This window comes from Hyposmocoma kahamanoa, unplaced genomic scaffold (genome assembly GCF_003589595.1).
Source record: "Hyposmocoma kahamanoa isolate Upper Pololo Valley unplaced genomic scaffold, ASM358959v1 65, whole genome shotgun sequence".
In the NCBI taxonomy this organism is placed as follows: Eukaryota; Metazoa; Arthropoda; class Insecta; order Lepidoptera; family Cosmopterigidae; genus Hyposmocoma; species Hyposmocoma kahamanoa.
Genome location: NW_020653853.1, coordinates 5,374,471 through 5,396,046, shown reverse-complemented (window position 1 = coordinate 5,396,046; position 21,576 = coordinate 5,374,471). Strand labels below are relative to the sequence as shown.

Below are 21,576 nucleotides of genomic sequence, written 5' to 3'. Positions count from 1 at the left end.
CTGCCTCCGTGGCCGAACGGTTACCATGCCGGACTGCCAAGCAGAGGTCCCAGGTTCGATTCCCGGGCCGGGATAAATTTCTCTCGTGAGTTTGGGTGTAATTTGTGATTGTCTATGTGTGTGTCCATGGCACCCGCGACACAGGGTTTCCCTAGTGCGGGGCTATGTTGAGTGTGTGCGTTATTATTATTATTATTAATTAACGAAAACAAATCTAGAGATTATTTGATAAGTATAGAAAACTATAGCTTTTCCTTGGCATAGGAAACGAAACAATTTTTTCGGATTTAAGTTTTTTTTCTAAAGAAACGTACGTTTCGGGCTCTTTACTGGTCCCATGATCACGGCTGACTGGCGTGGACTTTTGGAAGCAATAAAAAAATAGCTAATAGAATAAGCACCCGCCCGAACGAGTTCATGAAAGAAACCACGGTTCGTCAAACGTAGTGTAGGACCCTCTGGTCAAATGGAGTGACGATTAGCGAAAGGTTGCTGGCAGCATTTATGAATGCTACAAGCTGAGGACCGGGCAAAATGGCGCGCATAGGAAAAGGCCTAAATCACACTATGAAACAGCAATGCTGTGGTAATGACGTCATAATCATAATGGCGCCTTAGGAGAGACACACTAATGATAACTTTGCTAAAAAAAGGTCGGAGCTCTTTCCCTACCACTAAACCATTAATTTCTCTAGTGTTAGTACAGATATCAAAAAGCAAGAGTCCAATAACAAGAAAAGACACCACAAAAACAAAAGGAAGTAAATTCACACATCGTTGCTTCGTTCTTTCCCACGTCAAGATCAAATAATTCTTGTTAATTATTACTCGTCCGCAAATTAGAGCGTGCATCGATGTAAAAATCGATACCGCTAGTACTGTAAATGGAAAGTTTCGTAAATTATACAACCTGGAAGTAGATACGGAAGTTTCCGGACAGCGCCGATATTAGGGGTACTTTTAGTGATGTACATATACAAAGTTATTGAGTATTCTTATGCGCTTCATCAATATCGAATGAATATTTAACGCCTAGTCAGACGAGATAAAAATGGAAATTGGAAATGCTTCGCCAAATGGAAACAAGGTCGTTTAAATAATTTTAAAGTAGAATCTTTCGTATACTAAAAATACATCTATGGTTGAGATAATAAGTGAACATTTTGCTCGGCTCTACAAAATCTTACTTGTGAAAGTCAGAACTGGCTTTTGAGACAGCATACCTTATACACAATTAAATCTAAAAGCAAGACTATAAAGCACCGAAGGATGTCCTTTAGTATTTAATCCTACACTACCACTCGTATACAATATAGCGTTGTAAGTCTACCGTACACAAAGTTGAATATATAACGCATAATTTCATTTCAAAGTTAGAACCCCCGTTGTACGCTAAGAGAGGACCTTCGTCAGGTGACATTAAATCTCTAACATGGAAACCTCAATTGGGAACAGTCGCGAGGGCTTTGCTACAAAAGAACATGAATACTAAACGCTGTCTACATAACGCCCAAAATAGAATGTCAACAACTACATGAACGGATTTATTACGTCTGACTGAACGGTACCTACCTAATTTACAGTCAACATACCAACCTAAGACCTTTTACTTTCTTTATTTACGGATATAGAAAATGTAATATGGAAAAGCGGGACTTCTAACACAAGTCATGTTTACATAAGGTAAGCTACTCAACGACGATCTTGAAGGAGAAATAGCCAAATTGGAACACTACAGAATTTTGTCAATTTCCAATTCCTATAATATGACCAACATTCAATTAATCAATTTACCGAGAAGTAGCTACGATGAGTAGTTAATCAAACACATTACCCAGTTAAACAAGTCTAAGTCACACTTAGGAAACTCGTTTCTCCCATATTCTAGATAAATCTCGTATAGTGAAGCGTATCTCGTTTCTTTAAAAGGAGCGAAATCAACTTTTATCATGTAAAAAAATACAAATAACATTGCAATATAGTTCTAAAACTGGCAACACTGAATTGTATACGCAAGTTTCGTAATAACTTTTCTAAAAAATATCGATTTTATTACATTTTCCTTTAAAAAATTCACAATTTTTGCAACACCGGCAGTACGTATGCAAACACTTTATTATGCGACAAAAACAAATAACAAATTAACAAAGAAATAGAGCGTTATTGTACAAAGGCGAGATTATCCCATAAGGGGATTTCTTCCAGCTAATCTTAAAATAATTGAAAGGAAAGTTGGCTCCTTGTCGGCAATAAAATCCAATAAATCATGAAATTGAATATTATATACTCAATAATTAAAGAATAAATTTATTATATGAAATGTACACACGAATTCATAATATTAGGTAAATGATGATAAACTAATGCTTGTAAAATATATAATAACATGAATCTATAAAATAAGACTAAATGTGAAATGTAAATAAATATTTTGTAAACTCTAACTTGTGGAGTCTGAATAATCCGTAAATTTCAAAAGGGCACCTCTGAAAGCCCGAACCGAATATGACTGTCTGACCTAGGGGTCGATTTAGAACCTTACGACAACTCAGTTGTCGACCGATTTCTTTTCATTTTTATTCACAATACTCGAATCGAACGTCAAATTGTCGTATTCGAAACCGAACCGAAATGACGTCCACCCGTACGATTACTCGAGCTTCTCGACCGGCAAAGGCTACAAACGTTATTCAGAACACAGTTATCGAATGAAAATTACCGAACATTAAAAGCTTTAATCATACATTAAAAATTTTTACCAAGTGCACGAGTACTACAAAAAACTTTACAAGAGTGTCTGAAGCTAAAAACTCAGAGCAACTAAGCGAATATTGTAACATAGGTATATTCTCGGCTAAATAACTGATTGACATCATCCGCACTCTAAGGATATTTGCGTCAGACACGCAGTATGACCTAACTACGCCACTTAAAACGTAGACACGATTATGTTTAAGTCAACTGTATAGTACATTTAAATCTATTGAGTATTCATGAATGTTGATGAGAAGTCGAGCTAAATTCAATATGTTAAACCTGAAAGTCAAACATTCGGAGTGTACCGGGAGGAACCAAGTTGTGTTTTCAGTTGCAGTAGGAACAAAAAGACTTTGTCCAGGGAAGAACTGCCACCTTACCCATTTCTGCCGCCAAACAGTAATGGGAGCATTACTGCGCTCCGATTTTGAAGAGTGGTGATGAAATTACAGGCACACGGGAGTGATCAACTTACGTCTCAGGGTAACGGGCGTAGTGGCAGTTTGCGATTAAGGGCGCATTTATTCAACAAGAATTTCATCGCGCTCACTCCGCGCGGCCGCCGCGCGGTCGCCGAGCGGAGTCCGCGTTGCCGCCGTGCAGCGTCCGCATGCGTCTGTCATGGCAAAATGAGCTCTATCCATTTAGCTTTACGTTTTAAATTAAATGATCGTCTCGGGCACGCTAGTAAATAGAACTTGGATTCGCCATTAATGTACGTGAAGGCGTGGTAACTGGGCGGTCGCCGCGCGGCGGCCGAGCGAACACTTTCTCCTCGTGTAACTGGGCGCTTAAAGTTCTGAGTGACACTGGAAATGCTATGGATAGGTGTATCGCTTACAACCAGGCGCACGTCATGTTCATCTTATCACTTGAACATAGCTGAAGCCTCCTACTATTCAGTTTCTATTGGAAGATCTAAAGAATAATAATATTTGTTATGGTTACGTAATCCAATAAAATATTTAATAACAAAACATGTAATGGTACATTACATATTTTGTTATTATGAAATGAATAATTATATTTTACGGTAATGTTGATTTTGATTAATATCAATCATAAACATACTATTCAACAATTATATACCGGTAGCGTAATTGTTGAGAATGAAAACAATAAGGCAATATCATATCATCCTTTATTGTATTTCAGTAAAGTATGAATTTTAAAACACGTCATTAAATATACTAAACCTAAAGTGCATAGTTAAAGGACTTTGTATTGATTTTTCTTGTTATTGATAATTGATTTCATTGTGCGCGCATAACTACGACCTAATTATTTTCTAGAATTCTTTAACATCTAATCACACGTCCGATTAGCATAATGAGAGATATACCGAAGTAGAAGAACCACTTGACGTCGAAAGTTGTTATGCCCCGATTCGATATTAATTGCTAAATACGCATAATTATGACTAAAGACATATTAACACATTTAAAAGACAAATCAAGACGAACATAGTACGTATATGTTTTAAGTAACATATGAAACTTGATATTTTCATCAATGATATTACACTGCACTAGGAAATTATAGTTCTTATTCTACTATGGTATTAGTTTCACGAAGCGTGTATAATAGAAAAATAAAATCTTTTTTTTGACGAGCGAAAACTCCTAAGCATTATCGGATCAAGCGATTGATTTTCTCTCCAACGTAAGAGGTAACGGAAGAAGCTTCGTCACAAGACACCTCTTTACCGACTTTGCATATTTCAACTTCCCGAGTGCCTATTAAAACGATCGCAGATTTTTCATTGTCGCTCTACAGAGAAAAATTAAGATTATTATTAAAAATAGTAGTCACAATTGAAAGTATGTTTTCGTGTCTTAGCAGATTTACGATCCTATTTGATTGATTTGAATTTATTTTTGGCACGGACCCCAGAAGCATTGGAAAGATGAACGCAGTGAGGAGTCAGGAACACGCGGCGGGGGTATGAGTACAAATTGACACTTCCGCCTGCGGTACAAAGGGAATTTGGTATGTGGAGTATTGAAACTACACGTACCACACTCGTAACAGATATCACGTGTCAAGCACTAGCACCGTAAATATAGGATACCTCAAATACTTGCAATTAAAAAGAGAATCATAATTTAATTCACATCATTTGTTTTGGGTGCCAAACATTAACTCATTGTCAATTGTGAGAGATATGAATCAGAGAAAAATATTGCTTCGAGAGCGCGTACTTTACATAAGGATACATTGTCATAACAATGTATCCTTATAAATTTAGTTTATTTTCTGTATATTTTATTCGATATTTCCCACATAACATTTATTTAACAAGCCAATACAGCGGAGTGCACTTGCACTGCCTTATACCACCCTATTGGCACCAATGACACCTCACCTTGCAATATGAACTACATGAAAGAAATCATGTATACATATTATTATGTGAAATGATACAACTTTCTCATTTAAGTATAAGAAAGCTATCTAATTTTGTTCATAGAAACTTTAAATCTCCTAAAAAGTTCTTATCGCGCAGATGTGGCCTTATTAACCAAGAATGTGCAATATAACTCTGGAGATTTTTTTTTTGCTAAAACCACTGTATTTAGATAGATGTTTCCAAAGCGTCTTGCTTACCAAATTGTCCTAGTTAAGCATAAAAAAATTATCGATTATTTTCGTTAGTCAAAAAGTAAAAAGCTATCATTTTTCAGATGTGGCGTCAATACATCAGGGATGCGATTTGGAGACAAAGCACCGTAACAGATTCTGCAATAAGTTGTAACAGTTCAATTCAGGCCTTTTAACAATAGCGGTCTACTTTAAAAAGAGTATAATCTCACGCAAGGCATGATCTCAAAACGTCCGTGCGCTTAATCGGTATGATGGCAAGTCATGATTTCAGCGTTTTTAATCCATGTGTTAAATTTATTCCAAGTTTTCACCCGACGCACGCGCTATCGCTCTGATACGTCACCAAGTGGAGCGGCCCGCCTCGCTTCATTGCACTATCTGAACAGAATATGCAATGTGTACCATCCAACATGTGTAAAACTGAAGTTGGGACACATAAATGATGCACCGATTACGTAGTACGCACGAACTGCAATTACACATACATTGAATACTGCCAAACGAAATTTATGATAAAATAGAGTAGTCCGAGGTAGTATCTTTTATTTATGTAAAGTAGGGGACAAAAGGCAGACGAGCTACTTGATGGGAGGTGGTCATCGTCACCCGTGGACATTTGCAACATCAGATGTGCTACCCATGCGTTGCCAGCCTTTTTAGAGCCCTGTTGACACGATTTTTTAAAAACCCCATATTATAGCGCAAAGGAAATACTTCAAGAGGGAGACCATTCCACATCTTGCAGGTTCGAGGAAGAAACGAACGTAATGTCCGCGTGGCCTTAGGGCGAATTTCATGGCGCTCACCCCGCGTTGCCGCGACGGCATGCGTCTAACTGTCATGGCAAAATGCGCTCTATATATTTAGATTTTACGTTTCAACTTACCTACATGAGCGTCCCGGGCACGCGGGCGAACCTGGCTTGAATTTGGTCTACACAGCGGCCACGCGGCGACCGCGCGGTTGTATTATTTAAGAAGAATTTAAATGTTGTTGCCTAGTAAATAGAATTCAGATTCGCTATTAATGTACATCAAGGCGTGGTAACTGGGCGGTCGCCGTGCGGCGGCCGCGCGAAAGCTTTCTCCTCATGTAACTGGGCGCTTACAATGCCAGCCATCTATGATGTGGGGATGGGCTCTATTCCTTGGCGGAAGGTGCGATTGTGGAAACGTGACGGTGGCACCAGTTCGAAAAGTTCCTCTGACCATCTCTTGGAAATGCGTTCAACTCACCTAAGATGTTGATTGGCAAGGTATGTTTATAATTAAATCAATATTACTTACACAGTTCTACTGATATAAGTCTTAAAATAATACTATAAAAAGAGGAACTAAGAAATGATCACTATAATATTAATATAACCATACAAATAATTCAATGACTCAGCTACAGTGTATTAAGAAGCACATTGCTTTAGCTGATATTCTGCCAAGTGTCAGGAGATTTTATTAAAGTTTTCCTTAACATGTTCTTTGTTACTTTTACAGTAATTTATTGTGGTCTATTAGTTTTACATAAACGTCTTTTTATCTACTAGGCGGGCGCAACAAGAAGGTATTTGGAGAATTAACATGGTCGTGCATGTACTTAGAACCTCAATGGCGTATTGTACATATTGAGGTGTCTATCAACGTTCGTTTACAGTATTAGACAACATCGCATAAGTTGCTATGATCCCAAAGTAAGTAACTAAAGCACTTGTGTTATGGAAATCGGAAGCAACGACGAGTCGGTACCACTAGCACCCAGACCCGGGACAATATAAAAAAGTTACTTAGCTCAGAGATGGCTGCATAATGTAAACTGGTGGCTTGCACCACTCGACCACGGAGGTCGTAGGAACGGTATCCAAGAAAGCAGCTGTCGACCACTATTCAGCTCCAACAGCAATCGACACTAATCAGAAGCAAATTTTTTTTAATCTGGACTAACAACGAAATCCTACACAGCAGAATCCAAAAACAATCCAAAAACATCCAAAACTTTGGGATTTGGATACTTACAGGTCGTGTATGTATATACACGATACATACCTCAATGGCGTAATTTGCACAATAAAGTGCCTGTCAATTTCGTTTACATTGTTCACGAAAGCAGCTGTTGACGACTATTGAGCCGTCCGAAGCAATTATTGTCAAATAAGTAATACTCGACTAAATTAAAAGACGCATGATGCAAATGAAGCTTCATACTTGACATTGTCTTTGAATTGAATTTGGTCGAGTTTTACTTATTTTACAATTATTGTTTCGGACGGATGTCGGCAGGAGAACGAGAGTAGACTCCCAGAACAAAATTGTATTTTCGAAATCATAATTAACAACGAAATTTAACACAGCCGAATCTAGAATTCAGAAATTAAATCGAAATGGACTGCAAAATTTGAGAAAACATGATTTTTGCACATGATTCTGCGAGTTTTATAGTCTAATAATCCCATCATTACAATCAACTTTAATATCGCATTTTTATCCCTAACATAAAACGAAATGTTTGTCAGATTACCACAATGACTTTCAGAAATATTATCTACGTCAAAAATAACACATAAACGTGTTCACAACGAATGTTAGGTTACCCGATATGTTAACGGATATATCGACATTTTGCGTCAAAAATGTCTGAAGACATGTCGGCTAACATTACCATTTTTGACGACCATGTCGAGTAACACGGCAGGCTAATACATACGCTAATTAATTTAATAAGTGTGTAAAAGATGTAAAAAAAGGTAAAGGTGGGTTTTTTTTAACAACACTCAATTGTCAGAAAATCCACATCCATATAACGATTACATTTGTGCCTAAAATGAATGTGGTTATACAATCTCCCATTATATATTATATATTATAGTATCGATCGTTGCAAATTTTCACATGCAGGTTTATTTTTAATAACTCATTGACGTCCTGTACTAATCGATAATCAGCTATAATATTTGTAAGAAGTTTTGGTAGTCTCACAAAAATAATTATTGCTCTTTTTAAGCCTTAGGAATGCCGTGTTAATTAGAAAATACCCTGCTTTCGTGTTAATAAACATAACCCCATAAAAATATACTTTTTTGAGTTTTATCTGAATTTATATGTTACTTATGAGTAAATTGTCATGTTAATAGTGTTATCTCCGCGATAAAACGTATTTCCCATATATAAGCGAGACAATTTGGCACGTCCTTAACACTAAGATACAGCAACGGCGGCAACCAGTAAAATGGCAGAAACAGACATTAAGGGAAAATCTGTTCTGGTTACCGGTGGTGCTTCAGGTCTAGGTGCTCTGTACGCGGAAGCGTTTTTGAAAGAAGGAGCTGCAGTAAGTACACCATTCGTCTTCTTTAACACACATAGTAGTCATTTCTTCAAGTTTAATTCAGAAATTTATATATTTTTTTCGGTTGTATCGACAACCATTTTTCGCGTAGATGATACAGTCGCACGCAATTGTGCTTTTATTCTGTTAAAAAAATACTTAAAACATTCGGTCATCCCAATAAATAATTACATTTTAAATGCAGAATGACTTTAGATAGTAAACTTCAATGGTTTCCACGTATATCTTCCTTGGCCAGCAGATTAAGCTCCGCTGCATACGCAGTCCGCAGAATACGTGAGCTTACCGATGTTAGTACTGCTAGACTAGTTTACTTTAGATACTTCCATAGTATAATGTCCTATGGGATTCTCATATTTAAACCATATTTGTATTGCAAAAACAAGCGATTCGTTCTGTGTACCGTCTAGGCTCTCGGGTTTCTCTCAGAGGAAAGTTTAAAGAGACTGGTATCATGACTGTGGCATCACAGTACATTTACTAAAATATTTTATATGCCCGTAAAAACATACTTAATTTCAATAAGAAAGAAGAGATCCATACTTAATATTAACCTTAGAGCTAAGTCCAAACTCATGGTACCACGATTTCGTTTTACCAAGATAAACGAGTCTTTTATGGGGAACTGTATACGTTTTTACAATAAGATTCCGGAGCATATATTAAGATTATCATTTCCTAAGTTTAAAAACTACATTAAAAATATTTTGATTGAAAAGTCATATTACAAAATTGAAGACTACGTGTTAGATAAAGATGTATGGAAAGACGACATCGCTCCATAATCCACATAAATTTGATTCAAAGTGTATTCCATAACATTTAAGTTTATTTGAAAAGAGCAATCCCTTGAGTTTCTTGCTTGTTCTTCTCAGGGAAGTCAGCGTATTGAACGAGCAGTAGCGTAATGTAATGTAAATGTGACATTTTCAAGTGTAAATTTTTATTACCTATGGAATAAAATGATCTTTGACTTTGACTTAGACTATAGCCATCCTGGACATACAAGCAGAAGTTGGTGAAGCAACAGCAAATCGTCTCAACAACAATTATCCAGGAAAGGTGTTATTCATCAATTGTGATGTGAGCAGTGAAGACGCTATTACAGCAGCTTTCGAGCAAGTCGTGAGCGAATTTAAACAAATCGATGTGATTATTAACAATGCTGGTATCATGAGCGACGCACCTAAAGTATGGAGGAATGCTAGTGATGTGAATTGGGTAAGTTTTTTTATTTGTACATACATTTTTAGGCCACGAGCCTCTGCTCGCAAACGAAAATCAGACGACGATATCATATTCTGTAACAAGTTTTAAACATCTTATAGTTTATGAATTTTTGTACTGCATCTTTAAATTGGCGAAATTTCGTAATTTTCTCATTGCGTTTGTATTTTTTGTTTGCTGAATCAGCTTAATTAAATGTAACTGGTATAGTCAAGCTTGATTCTTAATATTCAAATTCAACGCTAATGGTACGTAGTAACGGGCGCGTGCCGTATTGTTATATATCGTATCGATATGTTATATAAAATAGAATCGGTAACGCATTAGAACATCACTAATCGATTTGAACTCAAACTGTCACAAGTTAAATAAACGGTTGGACGGAATACAGACATACATTTTTCATTATGTGTATAATTTTTCAATGTAAATGTAACAATCAATGAAAAAACTGAATATCCAATATCTTTTAGACAAATGAGCGACTAATTCTAAAACTTTGCGACTAGAACCGACTAATTGACAACTTTTTCTGGGTGCAATCAGATCTAAGCTAGGAGCTGTGGTTCTAGAGATCCAAAAAAGGATGCCGCCGGAATAAGCTTATTTCAGCGTGGACAGTAAAACACCCTAATAGCTTTGGCTAGTCAAATTTCAAAAACTCGACCATGGTCACGCTGGAATAAGGCACGCGTAACGGGCTGGTGTCCGTAACTCAACGTCTCGATACCTGCAATGAACACTACGATAACTTAATTTCTGGATCTGTTCTGTTTTTATTTTATTTATTTATTTCAAATCACATTCGGTAAAACGGAAAACACAAACAAAAGGTACTGCTTATTTCTATAAGAAATTTCTTCCTGCAGACCAAATTACAGGACGCAATAATTACGATAACGGGTTTACGTGCACAACAAAACAAAATTAAATTATGTAATAAAATAATAATAAAAAAAAGAACAGAAAAAATATTAAATTACTAGACTGTATAAATACTTAGATAAATACATATTTCGTATTATAATATCTATAAAATGGATGGAACTGAGGATAAATAGTGTTCCTTGACTCTCATTTTAAAGATAGCTAAGGATTTACTGGCATGGACAGTAATGGGAAGTGCGTTCCAAAGTCTGACCGCATGAACAGTAAAGGAGTGAGAATAAAAACCGGAATTCAATGATGGAAAAGATAACTGGGACCTAACGAGAGAGCGACAAGGCTTATCCTGGGACCTGAGAAAGCTGAAACGCTCTTTCAGAGGGAGACAAAGGATTATGTAGAATGTTGTAAAGAAGAGAGACGATATGCAAATTCCTGCTCAGACGAATGGGAAGCCACTTGAGCTGATTGCGATAGTGTGAGATTCGATCATATTTACGAAGGCCAAAGATGAACCTTATACATAGATTTTGCAACCGTTCAAGATTATTTAGCAGTTCTTCAGTAGCATCTAAATAACAGGAATCTGCATAGTCTAAGAACGGTAATATAAGAGATTGAGCTACACAGATCTTGGTTTTTAAAGGCATAAAGTTTTGGAGGCGCTTAAGCGAGTGCAAAGAGAAATGGGTTTTTCAACTGACTTCATTAATATGTGAAGTCCAAGTTAAATTACAATCCACAAGCAGACCCAGATTAGTAGCAGTAGAAGTATAGGCAATAGGCGTTGAATTATACTGTATAATTGGGACAGAATCAAAGTCCAAAGTGCCACGTACCTATATGCTCACTTCCCACAATCATGGCCTGCTACTTTTTGGGATTAATCAACAAGCCAAAAGACTCAGCCCAATGAGCAATGTTTCTAAAATCAGCGTTTTAACCGCTTCAACAGCTGCAACGACATCGGAAGTTTTACTTTTTGTTTCCTAATTTTTTTTTCACGAAATTCGTTTTTTTGCTTTATTTTCGAATTTTGTTTTTGTTTCTTTTTTTTACAAATTTCGGGGAGCATAATAGGTATTAGTAAATAAATACGGTTGTTCACAAAAAAGTAAAAAAAAATAACTTGGCGTAGTGTTCATTGGAGGTATCGGTCTCTTGTAATATGAACGGGCCATCGTACGATATTCGTCAGTACCTTCATATTTCTATTTTCCTTTATATATTTAAAAATTCCTTTATTGTTGTAGCAAGGTGTGGTATCACTGACGATGAAAGGAGTGAAGCATATGAGGAAAGACGAAGGTGGTGCAGGTGGTACAATTATTAACGTGTCATCCACTGCTGCTGTTTATCGGTGGAGACACCTGCCAATCTACTCTGGCTCGAAAATGGCTGTGCTGCACTTTAGTCAGAGTTTAGCCGTAAGTAATACTTCAGGGGTTAATAAGGACGTTATGTTTTTTTTTTCAAGCTTTATTCAATCAATGTTATTCCATATAAAACATCGACAGAAATCGGCAAACTTATCAATAAACGGCGATACAAAAAAAACTTTGATTTAAAAATTCTTCGACATATTGTATGGTGGAGATCACTAAATGGGACAAGAGCTGATGATCTTTAAACAGCTGAGCACATAGATGTTCATCACCAATTAAACCACCATTAAACCACCCCAATATAAACCAGCCTTCAAATAAAAAAAACTGCTTGAGATCGTGGCTCCCGCACGTCCATCTGTGCGCCGCAGACAGACAAAGGTTTCAAACTTATTTGTTACTCCCAACGCAAAATGAGGCTCTCCTCTGTAACAATTACAACAACGTTGAAAAATGTCAAATGAACTGTCAAGTACTAACATGAGCTGTTGCGATCTTCGATGTCGTTTTGGATCAAGTTAACCTGAAACAAACACTATCGATTCGTCGTTTCGATTAGCCTGAAAAGACGGGTCGTGAAAACATATCGTCCTGTACATGGGTGCCTTTACAATGTCGATAGTCCCAAGCGTTCACGTCAAAATATTTGTCAATTATGTATGGCTTATTGTGCAGAGGCGCTGCAGGAATGAGGTCCCAAAAATGAACTATCATTTCATACACAAATACTTTCAATGTTAGCTGGATATCTGCTCTTATCACGGCAATACAATTTAATACTTATATTTCTTGACAAGTCAAAACTATGGCTATTATTGAACCAAACAGCTAAAGAATATATTCTGAAAAATTTATTGATAACTTTTTCGCAGGTGGAGCCTTTTTATGAACAAACTGGTGTAAGAATACTAACAATATGTATTGGACCGACAGACACCCCACTAATGCTAGGATTGCGCGAAAGAGCTTATGATGACAAAACTGGCGAAGAACTAGTCGCACTTGATGCAGAGTATAAAAAACAATATCAGAATCAAAAGTAAGTTATCCCCTTATAAGATAAACATAACAATCAAACGTAGAACCATAAAAGTTATTAAAGTCCGACTAAATTATTCAGTCACTTAAATCAACTTCTGGTGCACCTAAAAAACTATTTAGAAAAACTTTCATAGGTTGCTCACAGATGGCACTACGGCAAAAAAGCCGTGTAAATAAAATAAAGGCAGATTGGCAAAAAAGCAAATAGAAAAATTAGTATAGGGTCTGCTGATTTATTCTATAGTTCAGTTGGGAGAGCGCTTAATCCCGGACTAGCACTGGTCTGAATCCAGCCAGACCGAGGGAATGTTTCTTTGTATTTGTTCGATCTTTGTATCAACAAATCAAACTAGTGGAGTATGTTCACAAAAAATAATAAAATGGTAACAAAAACATGATATTCATTATAATAAAACTATTTAAAAGTTTTTAAGAGGCTAAAACAATGTTACCATATCACATTGCACAGTACCATTTCCCAAAACCTTTAATATGTTAATGCAATTAACAGATACTATTAGTCACTTGTGCAATCCACAGGCCCGAGTCAGCCGTGGCTGTGTGTTTACAGAAGTTCAAGGAAGGAGCAAATGGATCAATTTGGTTGTCTTTATCAGACAAACCAGCCAGGGACATTACGCCCGTCATATCTGCCGCATTTAAAGAATTTGAAAAGTTGAGCGAACCATAATTTTTTTGAGATCAGATTAATAAATATTGAATCATTGTTAATATGTAATATTGTATTATATGTTTTCAAGAATAAAATAAATATTTCATATTTTATGAACTTTGATTTATTTTCTTATCAGAGATGTACGACAAAAACATGAAAAACGTATTGTCAATAATAAATAGAACAGCAGCGCGTGCGCACGTCTAAGCGCTGTATTTCCGTTCACGCGGTCCTCGGAAGGATGTCGCGTATATTCAAAGCTGTCACCCCTTCATACAATGATTACAATAATACAACAGCAGTTTATAAAATAATGATGCCCTAGTGACATGTATGAAGTGCACCAAAATTCGATGCAAGTTTAAGTTGGCTGATTTCAGTTTGACAATTAAATACATACATTTTTAATTCAAAAGAACAAGTATGCTTAAAATAATGTTTGTTCCTAATGCCACACACAATTATCAGCAAATTGATGTTCAACTTGTTTAATTTATACAAAAGTCTCAAGTAATAGTTTGGTATCAATACAATTGACCACTTGATCAAAATTATCAAAGCATTCAAAGTGATAAATTTCATATACAATACATATCTATCAGAATGCTCAAATTATCTATACATTTGACAAAAATCAAGCCATAGGGTTAATTAGCAATTGAAACTAAAAACATTAAAAAATAATAAATTTAATGCTATTATTTCATATTGGTTTTAGTTTTAAAATAATCAATATAAATAAAAATACTTTTTGCTTTTGCGTCAATGTCACTGTGTGTTTATCAATTGAAAGATAAACAAAATCACTTCATCACAAGGGTACAAAACATTTTTCAAAGATATCTTGCTTATATCAAATTTTGTGGATAATATTCAGTAGAAATATTGATGTCTTACCCTCTTCACCCTTCCAATAAAACAGTAATTTCAATCTCAAAAAGCACTCATTTATATTTGACTTTACAAACTTTGTTATACAATAAATTTTAGTATTGCAAAATACGGTTAATAATTACCTTAAATAAATTTAAAAAGAATGATTACATTTTTAGAGCGTGAAATGTCACCATTAAGTAATAAAGCTGTATTTTGATAAACATTATCTTATCAGCTGTTAAATGACCCACCCAAATTGGTAACACCACTTTTTTGGGATTGCACTTTTATTAACTTATTCAATTTAATGTGGACTAACATTGTATTATAGAGGGCTAATTAAGTTTTGTTGACAATTAAGCCTTTTTTCTTATTTTTACTTCATCTGATAAGCCATTAAATTCGTGCGACTCCAGTATTTCAAAATGAGAATAAATGTTATTAAACACAATTACCAACTACCTACCATCATGGGTTGCCTGACCCATCAGCCCATGGGCCCGGCCAGAGAAACGTTGAGCTAATAGTTAAATGTGATACTTTTAACATGTTTAAAAATAATCCTACTTTGCACCTACCAGTTCAAAATTGGTTTTGTTAACAATTAAAATGATTTTCTTACAGTGTGTATTAGATGACATTTTTGTAAAGATACGTCGTGAATTGCCTGTTACAATTTCATAATCTATGCGTGTGGGCGCGAATGGAGTAGCGCAAAATAACCCTAATAAATTTTTATGCCTTTCCATGGCTCCAGTTGCTACAAAATTGCAATTTTTTTAACTTTGTAACTAATGAACTTTTACTATTTTACAATACTACACAAAAGAGAGTAAACACGTCAACGGTAAATAAACAAAGTGCCCCAATTAGCTGAATATTTCCGCGAAATTAAGACTACGGCGACATAATGCTGACTAATATGAATTAAACCCGCAGATAACAAGCATCATTGTAAGTATTAGTAATGTTAGCAGACAGAGACACGATAATTCGGTCCTGGCTAAGCTAATAACATCATTTAGAAGGCGTGGTGACGATATTAAGAACGATAAAACCTTCACTGCACATTACACCTATTATAAACAACGATGCTACTAATAGAAGCATTTTACTTTACCATAATTATATAAAGAAACATTTAATAAGGTCTCTACAGCCTGTAAGGAAGATTGAAAGAAATTCCAAAGGATTAGTAAGCCGCAAAGTCCTGGAATATTGATAGAAGTGGTACTCACCCGTACCACCCAAGGAAGTCGCCAATTACTACGTAAATTATTCACCAAATCCGCTATCCTTCGTCAAATACACTACTAAACAATCACACAACGATATATTTAAATCACTTGTTTAGCAAGTAAATATATACTGGATAATTTCAGCAATTTTTACACTACGGCAACCGTTCGGTGCCACAAAACGAAAATGGCAGCGTTGAAAATGCGTATAATCTGATGAAATTACGAAGCACCTCGGTTCCTTGTCCCCTCCATAATATTCCTCATCTAACTCGTTGTAGGGCTTGAAAGAAAAATAGTGATGAGAGTGGTCTACAAAATTTTGTCGGTTAATATAAGTTATAAAAGCCGCCGCTAGAGTGTAGCACCATACAAAATGCGTTTCTTTTTTCCCATCACGAATATTTGACAGACTTTTGCATAAAATAAAATATAATACGTATAAAAGTTTTTAATTCTATTCTAACTTTGACTCACGTTCAAAGTCATAACTTCATGAGACTAGTAAATCAGTGCAGAACATTGACCTACCCTGTGCATAGATATCCTTTTTTTAGGACTCTGCCAAGTTTTATTGAAATCATGAAATCAATTACTGGATTAAGTTGCGCGAAACCAGATTCATCCCCTAGTTTGCCACCCTTAGAGGTAGAATATTTTCTTCAAATTTAAATAGGACCAATACTGAGATACTCTCTTTCACAGACTACTTAGTGAACTACGTTCTCTCTTTCCAACAAAAAAGAATCATCAAAATCGGTTCACAAATCGAGTTATCGCGTAACACACATACAAAAAATCCTCCTTTGTTTAAGTCAGTTAAAAATAGCCGTTTCACCTTTTTTCCATCCTCTAAGGTTTTAATAAACAACATCTACATAATTCTCGATTAATCATCTCTCTTAGGGTCGTATTCTAGAACTCTACTCAATGCTCAAGTCAGGATTTGAGTATGGTTTAAAGCACTCGAAATCATACTCAAGTCCCTGCCATTAAGGTCGTATTTCCAGTGCTTGTGTTTCAATTGCAATCCTGACTTGAGCATTGAGTAGAGTTCTAGAATACGACCCTTAGGGTCGTATTCCAGAACTCTACTCAATGCTCAAATATAAACTCTAGTCAATACTAGAGTTCTAGAATACGACCCTAAGTTAATCAATTATATTATTTCTTCCTTTTTCTGGTAATTTTTTGAATCCATCGTTTTCGTTCAAAATCTTTAACTTTTGATAGATGTCGACTGTCAAATATGGAAGAATGTGAAAAAAATATTTATTTTTCTGATGAATATGCATTTTTGAAAACGGAAAATTTACGTGACCCAACGACCCAACACTTTTTTTTAAAGTTTTTTATCTCATTCCGAAAATCAAAAAAAGTCGAACCGTTTAATGTCAGCAAATACAATGGCTTTATTAAAGTACAGTTGTCTATTTTGTATTAGTGCTTGTATGTTAATAAAATTTAAGACACGACAGTTTCACTTAACGTGAATGGAAATTGGGCATTGGGCACTGGCAACACTGAGATGCAAAAAAATAGGGAGTCTGTCAAACATACATGTTAACTTTTTTTTTCCATCCTCTAATCTATATAAATACACTATACCTACTTGAGACTGTCAAATAAAGTTTTGTTTGGTTCAAGTTTAATTTCCTTCACTTGCACTCGGATTTCGCAGGAATAAATCTTTATTCTGATTATATTTATTCTATTCCAAAAAAAGCTTGCGCAAATTTATGATATGAGTGGAATAGTGACAGTGGTTGCACCTGTGAATATAGCTGTAATAAAATATTGGGGCAAGCGCAACGAAGAATTAATATTACCGTTAAATGATTCCGTTAGTGCTACATTAGATATAAATGTTATGTGTGCTAAAACTTCGGTTTGTGCTAGACCAGACTTTGATGAAGACACGATATGGCTGAATGGAAAGAGGGAGTCATTCTCTAACCAACGATTGCTGAATTGTTTGAGAGAAATAAAAGATCGGGCAGCGTACGAAAAAAGTGTGGACAACATTTTTCTGACTTGGAAAGTTCATATATGTTCGGAGAATAATTTTCCTACGGCTGCTGGACTGGCTTCCTCAGCTGCCGGGTACGCATGCCTGGTATCGGCTTTAGCGAAATTATACAAGGTGAAATCTGACGTCAGTTTAATCGCAAGATTGGGCTCGGGAAGCGCTTGTCGCAGTGTGTACGGTGGATTCGTAAGATGGCATGCGGGATTGAAATCAGATGGATCAGATTCTATTGCAACACAAGTTGCAGATTCTAAACATTGGCCAGAAATGAGAGCTTTAATTCTTGTTGTAGGGGAATCAAAGAAGAAAATTAGTTCAACTAAAGGCATGAAGATATCTACTGAAACATCTGATTTATTAAAGTACAGAGTAGAGTATTGTGTTCCCAAAAGAACTGAAGAGATTTGTCAAGCAATAAAGGAAAGAAACTACAATAAGTTTGCCGAGATAACAATGAAGGAGAGTAACCAATTCCATGCGATCTGTCTTGACTCCTATCCTCCATTTACATACATCACGGAGGTTTCACACAAAATCATTGAACTGGTTCATACCTACAACGAAATATGTGGAGAGATCAAAGTTGCATATACCTTTGATGCTGGTCCTAATGCATGCTTGTATCTGCTTGAGAAAGAAGTGCCTAAAGTACTGTCTCTTATCAAGCATGTTTTCCCGTCCTCATCACCTGAAGCTTATGTTACTGGACTTAGTTCTAGGAGTGAACATTTGGACACCAACATGTTGAGCAAATTATCTGTTCAGCCACAAGAAAAGGATTTGATCAAGTATATTATTCATACTAAAGTTGGTGAAGGCCCAACTGTACTTGTAGACGGTTCACATCTCATGAATGAGGCTGGAATTCCTCTAAGTTCTTATTGACATATTTTTTATAGTTTGGTGCATGGTTGTGTATCTATTATAAATAATTTGGAATCTTTATTATGTCTGGTTTAGGAGCAACACAAATATTATTTTCAAATCTGAGATCTACTATTGTTAAAAAAATAAAATGTTATGTATACAAAAAATATTTTATTACAATAACTAACATTAACATATCAATGCATTTTTTTGTACTTTACACAATAGCTTACAAAGCCAACAAATGATCATAATCTTACAGGGAGATCATAATAAAAACACTTATGCATAAACAATTTCATTTATTTTTATCCTCCTGTCATATACAAATTCTTATGTAAATAGCACAAAAATAAATGAAATCCCTATTCCAATACACCTTATCGCGCTGAGACTGATACCTGCCAAACTCTAATGATGTTGTCAGAGTACCCAGCAAAGAGGGTCTGGCCATCTGTAGACCAAGCAAGGGATAGGCATTGAGGAGGGTCAGATTTGGAATTTTGTAGTTGGTTTATGATCTCCGGTCTGAGTTCTTCAACCATTTCCTTGCTTTCAAGATCCTGAGAAGAATAAAATTAATGAAATCGTTTCATTAAACTAAAATGCAATAATGTTCATGATCCAATGATTACAGTACAGCATAATCTGCTTACCCAGATTTTGATGGAAGGTCCAAATGCAGCACACAGCCAATATCTGTTGGGTGAGAAGCAGAGAGCCGTGATGATATCATTGTGGTCTAGGGTGTGCAGGTGCTTGCCATCATTTAGGTCCCACAGCATAGCTTTCATGTCCTTGCCTCCAGAAGCACAAAGGGAACCATCAGGGGAAACAGTGACAGTATTCAAGTAACCAGAATGACCAAGATGGTTGATCTTAAGCTTGCAGTTGGTCAAGTGCCAGACCTGTAAAAGATTTTTAGTTAATTAGCTTTACAGAACATTTTTTATATTATAATCTACTCCATCCACTTTGAAATTTATGCACCTTGACTGTACGGTCCCATCCACATGAAACAATGATTGGGTTGGCATGGTTAGGAGAAAAGCGGACACAGGACACCCAGTCAGAGTGTCCATCATCCTGGATGGTGTATTTGCACTCAGCCAGAGTATTCCACAGCTTGATGGTCTTGTCTCGGGAACCAGACACAATCTGACGATTGTCAACAGAGAAGGCAACCGAGAGGACATCCTGTTTATAAAGAAAATAAAATTAATTTTGCATAAATATCACAGCATTTAAAGTTAACAAGATATACTAAACATGTCTACCTTTTCTGTAATTTACTACATGCAAAATTATGTGAACTTACAAGCTACTACTTACACCAAGAACATCAGTGCCAAGGACATCATTTGGGACTGAACTGGCTAAGTTCTTCTGCCTCGCATAGGCACAAGCACACTACTCTTCTGCCTCGCTTAGGCACAACTTACACTTATCTTCTGCCGCGTATCGGCGCTATAACCCTATCGAAAGTAAGATTTATCACACCTTAGTATGGTCTTCAAAACGCCTGGTGGTTTTTCCGGCGGCAAGATCCCAAAGACGCAGGGTCTTATCCCACGAGCCAGACAAAGCGTAGTTTCCATCACTAGAGAGAACCACGTCAGAGATGAAGTGAGAGTGGCCATATAGACGCTTTTGAGGTACACCATAGTTCATCTCGTCTCTTATCAACTTCCATACGATCAAGGTCTTGTCTGAAATTTTAAATTCACCAATATAACACAAATTTCCTTAAACGCGTATATATTTTCATCATGGTGTTATCAGCCCCATATCCGCTTGCCGCTCAGGAATCGCGTGGCAAAGATTTGTGTCATCATTATAAAATAATGTTACCCTAAACTATAGGTTACTATTTTACTTAGTTTCAATGCATTAATATCTGCAGTTATTGTGAGAATTCTATGATGGAAATGGATTTTAAGATTTATAGTGCTTCTTGACAAATTATTATAACCTCACTCACCTCGAGAAGAAGACAAAATCATATCAGGATATTTGGGATTCGTCGCAATTTGCGTAACCCATCCATTGTGGCCGCAAAGAGTGCCTCTGAGCTTCAGAGTTTCAGTCATTTTTGATAATTTCCTGCTGCGGGCAACCGATTACCTACACACAACGAAACGAAAAGAACCGGAATTTTGACAACTCGATGACAAGCACGAAAGCAACGGAAACGGAAGTAAGTCTTGCCCTTTTTATCGTTATGGTTACAACGGCTAAAATGTTATTATCGTTAACTATAACGTTATCCTAGTGAAAATCATGCAAAATAAAGCGTCATGTCATGTGTAGGAATGTTTCGATACCATCAAAGTATTGATACCTATTTAAATAGTAATCAATTCGTCTTGCGATACGAATCATATGAGTACTTTAAAAGTATCGATACCTATATGTCCATACTTTAGATTTTGGCGGCACCATAATAATAAAAAAGTAGTAAACTTTTAACAAGCACGCACTGCACAATTAAATAAATAAACGGTATTTTCTTTTTTTTTAAAGTATTATAGCTAAATCGATAATTCCGCTAATCGAGATTTTGATAATCGATTATTACTGCGAATTTACACCTAAACTAAACATTAATTAAAATAAAAACTAATACAAAAATGCACTTATTCGCTGCTGCTTCGC

At 36.0% G+C, this 21,576-nt stretch overlaps 3 protein-coding genes across 3 annotated transcripts; 2 read left to right on the top strand and 1 right to left on the bottom strand.

Moving 5' to 3' along the window:
• Positions 1-8,577: 8,577 nt before the first annotated feature.
• Positions 8,578-13,926, top strand: LOC113231470 (15-hydroxyprostaglandin dehydrogenase [NAD(+)]-like). The gene is made up of 5 exons (XM_026465797.1): positions 8,578-8,679; positions 9,682-9,918; positions 12,063-12,236; positions 13,067-13,233; positions 13,776-13,926. Exons 1-5 carry the CDS (start codon positions 8,578-8,580, stop codon positions 13,924-13,926), a joined length of 831 nt encoding a protein of 276 aa, XP_026321582.1.
• Positions 13,927-17,697: 3,771 nt separating this feature from the next.
• On the top strand, positions 17,698-19,077 carry LOC113231273 (diphosphomevalonate decarboxylase). The gene has a single exon (XM_026465511.1). The coding sequence runs from the start codon at positions 17,770-17,772 to the stop codon at positions 18,937-18,939; it is 1,170 nt and encodes a 389-aa protein (XP_026321296.1). The 5' UTR covers positions 17,698-17,769; the 3' UTR covers positions 18,940-19,077.
• Positions 19,078-19,201: 124 nt separating this feature from the next.
• Positions 19,202-21,063, bottom strand: LOC113231274 (guanine nucleotide-binding protein subunit beta-like protein). Its single transcript, XM_026465512.1, has 5 exons — positions 20,903-21,063; positions 20,422-20,630; positions 19,912-20,118; positions 19,578-19,829; positions 19,202-19,484 (listed from the first exon to the last, which is right to left on the bottom strand). Exons 1-5 carry the CDS (start codon positions 21,009-21,011, stop codon positions 19,302-19,304), a joined length of 960 nt encoding a protein of 319 aa, XP_026321297.1. The 5' UTR covers positions 21,012-21,063; the 3' UTR covers positions 19,202-19,301.
• Positions 21,064-21,576: the final 513 nt, after the last annotated feature.

What these genes read in the sequence shown, in the direction of transcription:
- LOC113231470 (XM_026465797.1), top strand. Translation starts at nt 8,578, where the DNA reads ATGGCAGAAACAGACATTAAGGGAAAATCTGTTCTGGTTACCGGTGGT. An exon ending in ATGCTAGTGATGTGAATTGG is followed by an intron (nt 9,919 to 12,062) that starts GTAAGTTTTTTT and finishes TTATTGTTGTAG; the next exon opens with CAAGGTGTGGTATCACTGAC. An exon ending in ACTTTAGTCAGAGTTTAGCC is followed by an intron (nt 12,237 to 13,066) that starts GTAAGTAATACT and finishes ACTTTTTCGCAG; the next exon opens with GTGGAGCCTTTTTATGAACA.
- LOC113231273 (XM_026465511.1), top strand. Translation starts at nt 17,770, where the DNA reads ATGAGTGGAATAGTGACAGTGGTTGCACCTGTGAATATAGCTGTAATA.
- LOC113231274 (XM_026465512.1), bottom strand. Translation starts at nt 21,011, where the DNA reads ATGACTGAAACTCTGAAGCTCAGAGGCACTCTTTGCGGCCACAATGGA. An exon ending in GATGGGACCGTACAGTCAAG is followed by an intron (nt 19,830 to 19,911) that starts GTGCATAAATTT and finishes AATCTTTTACAG; the next exon opens with GTCTGGCACTTGACCAACTG. An exon ending in GACCTTCCATCAAAATCTGG is followed by an intron (nt 19,485 to 19,577) that starts GTAAGCAGATTA and finishes TATTCTTCTCAG; the next exon opens with GATCTTGAAAGCAAGGAAAT.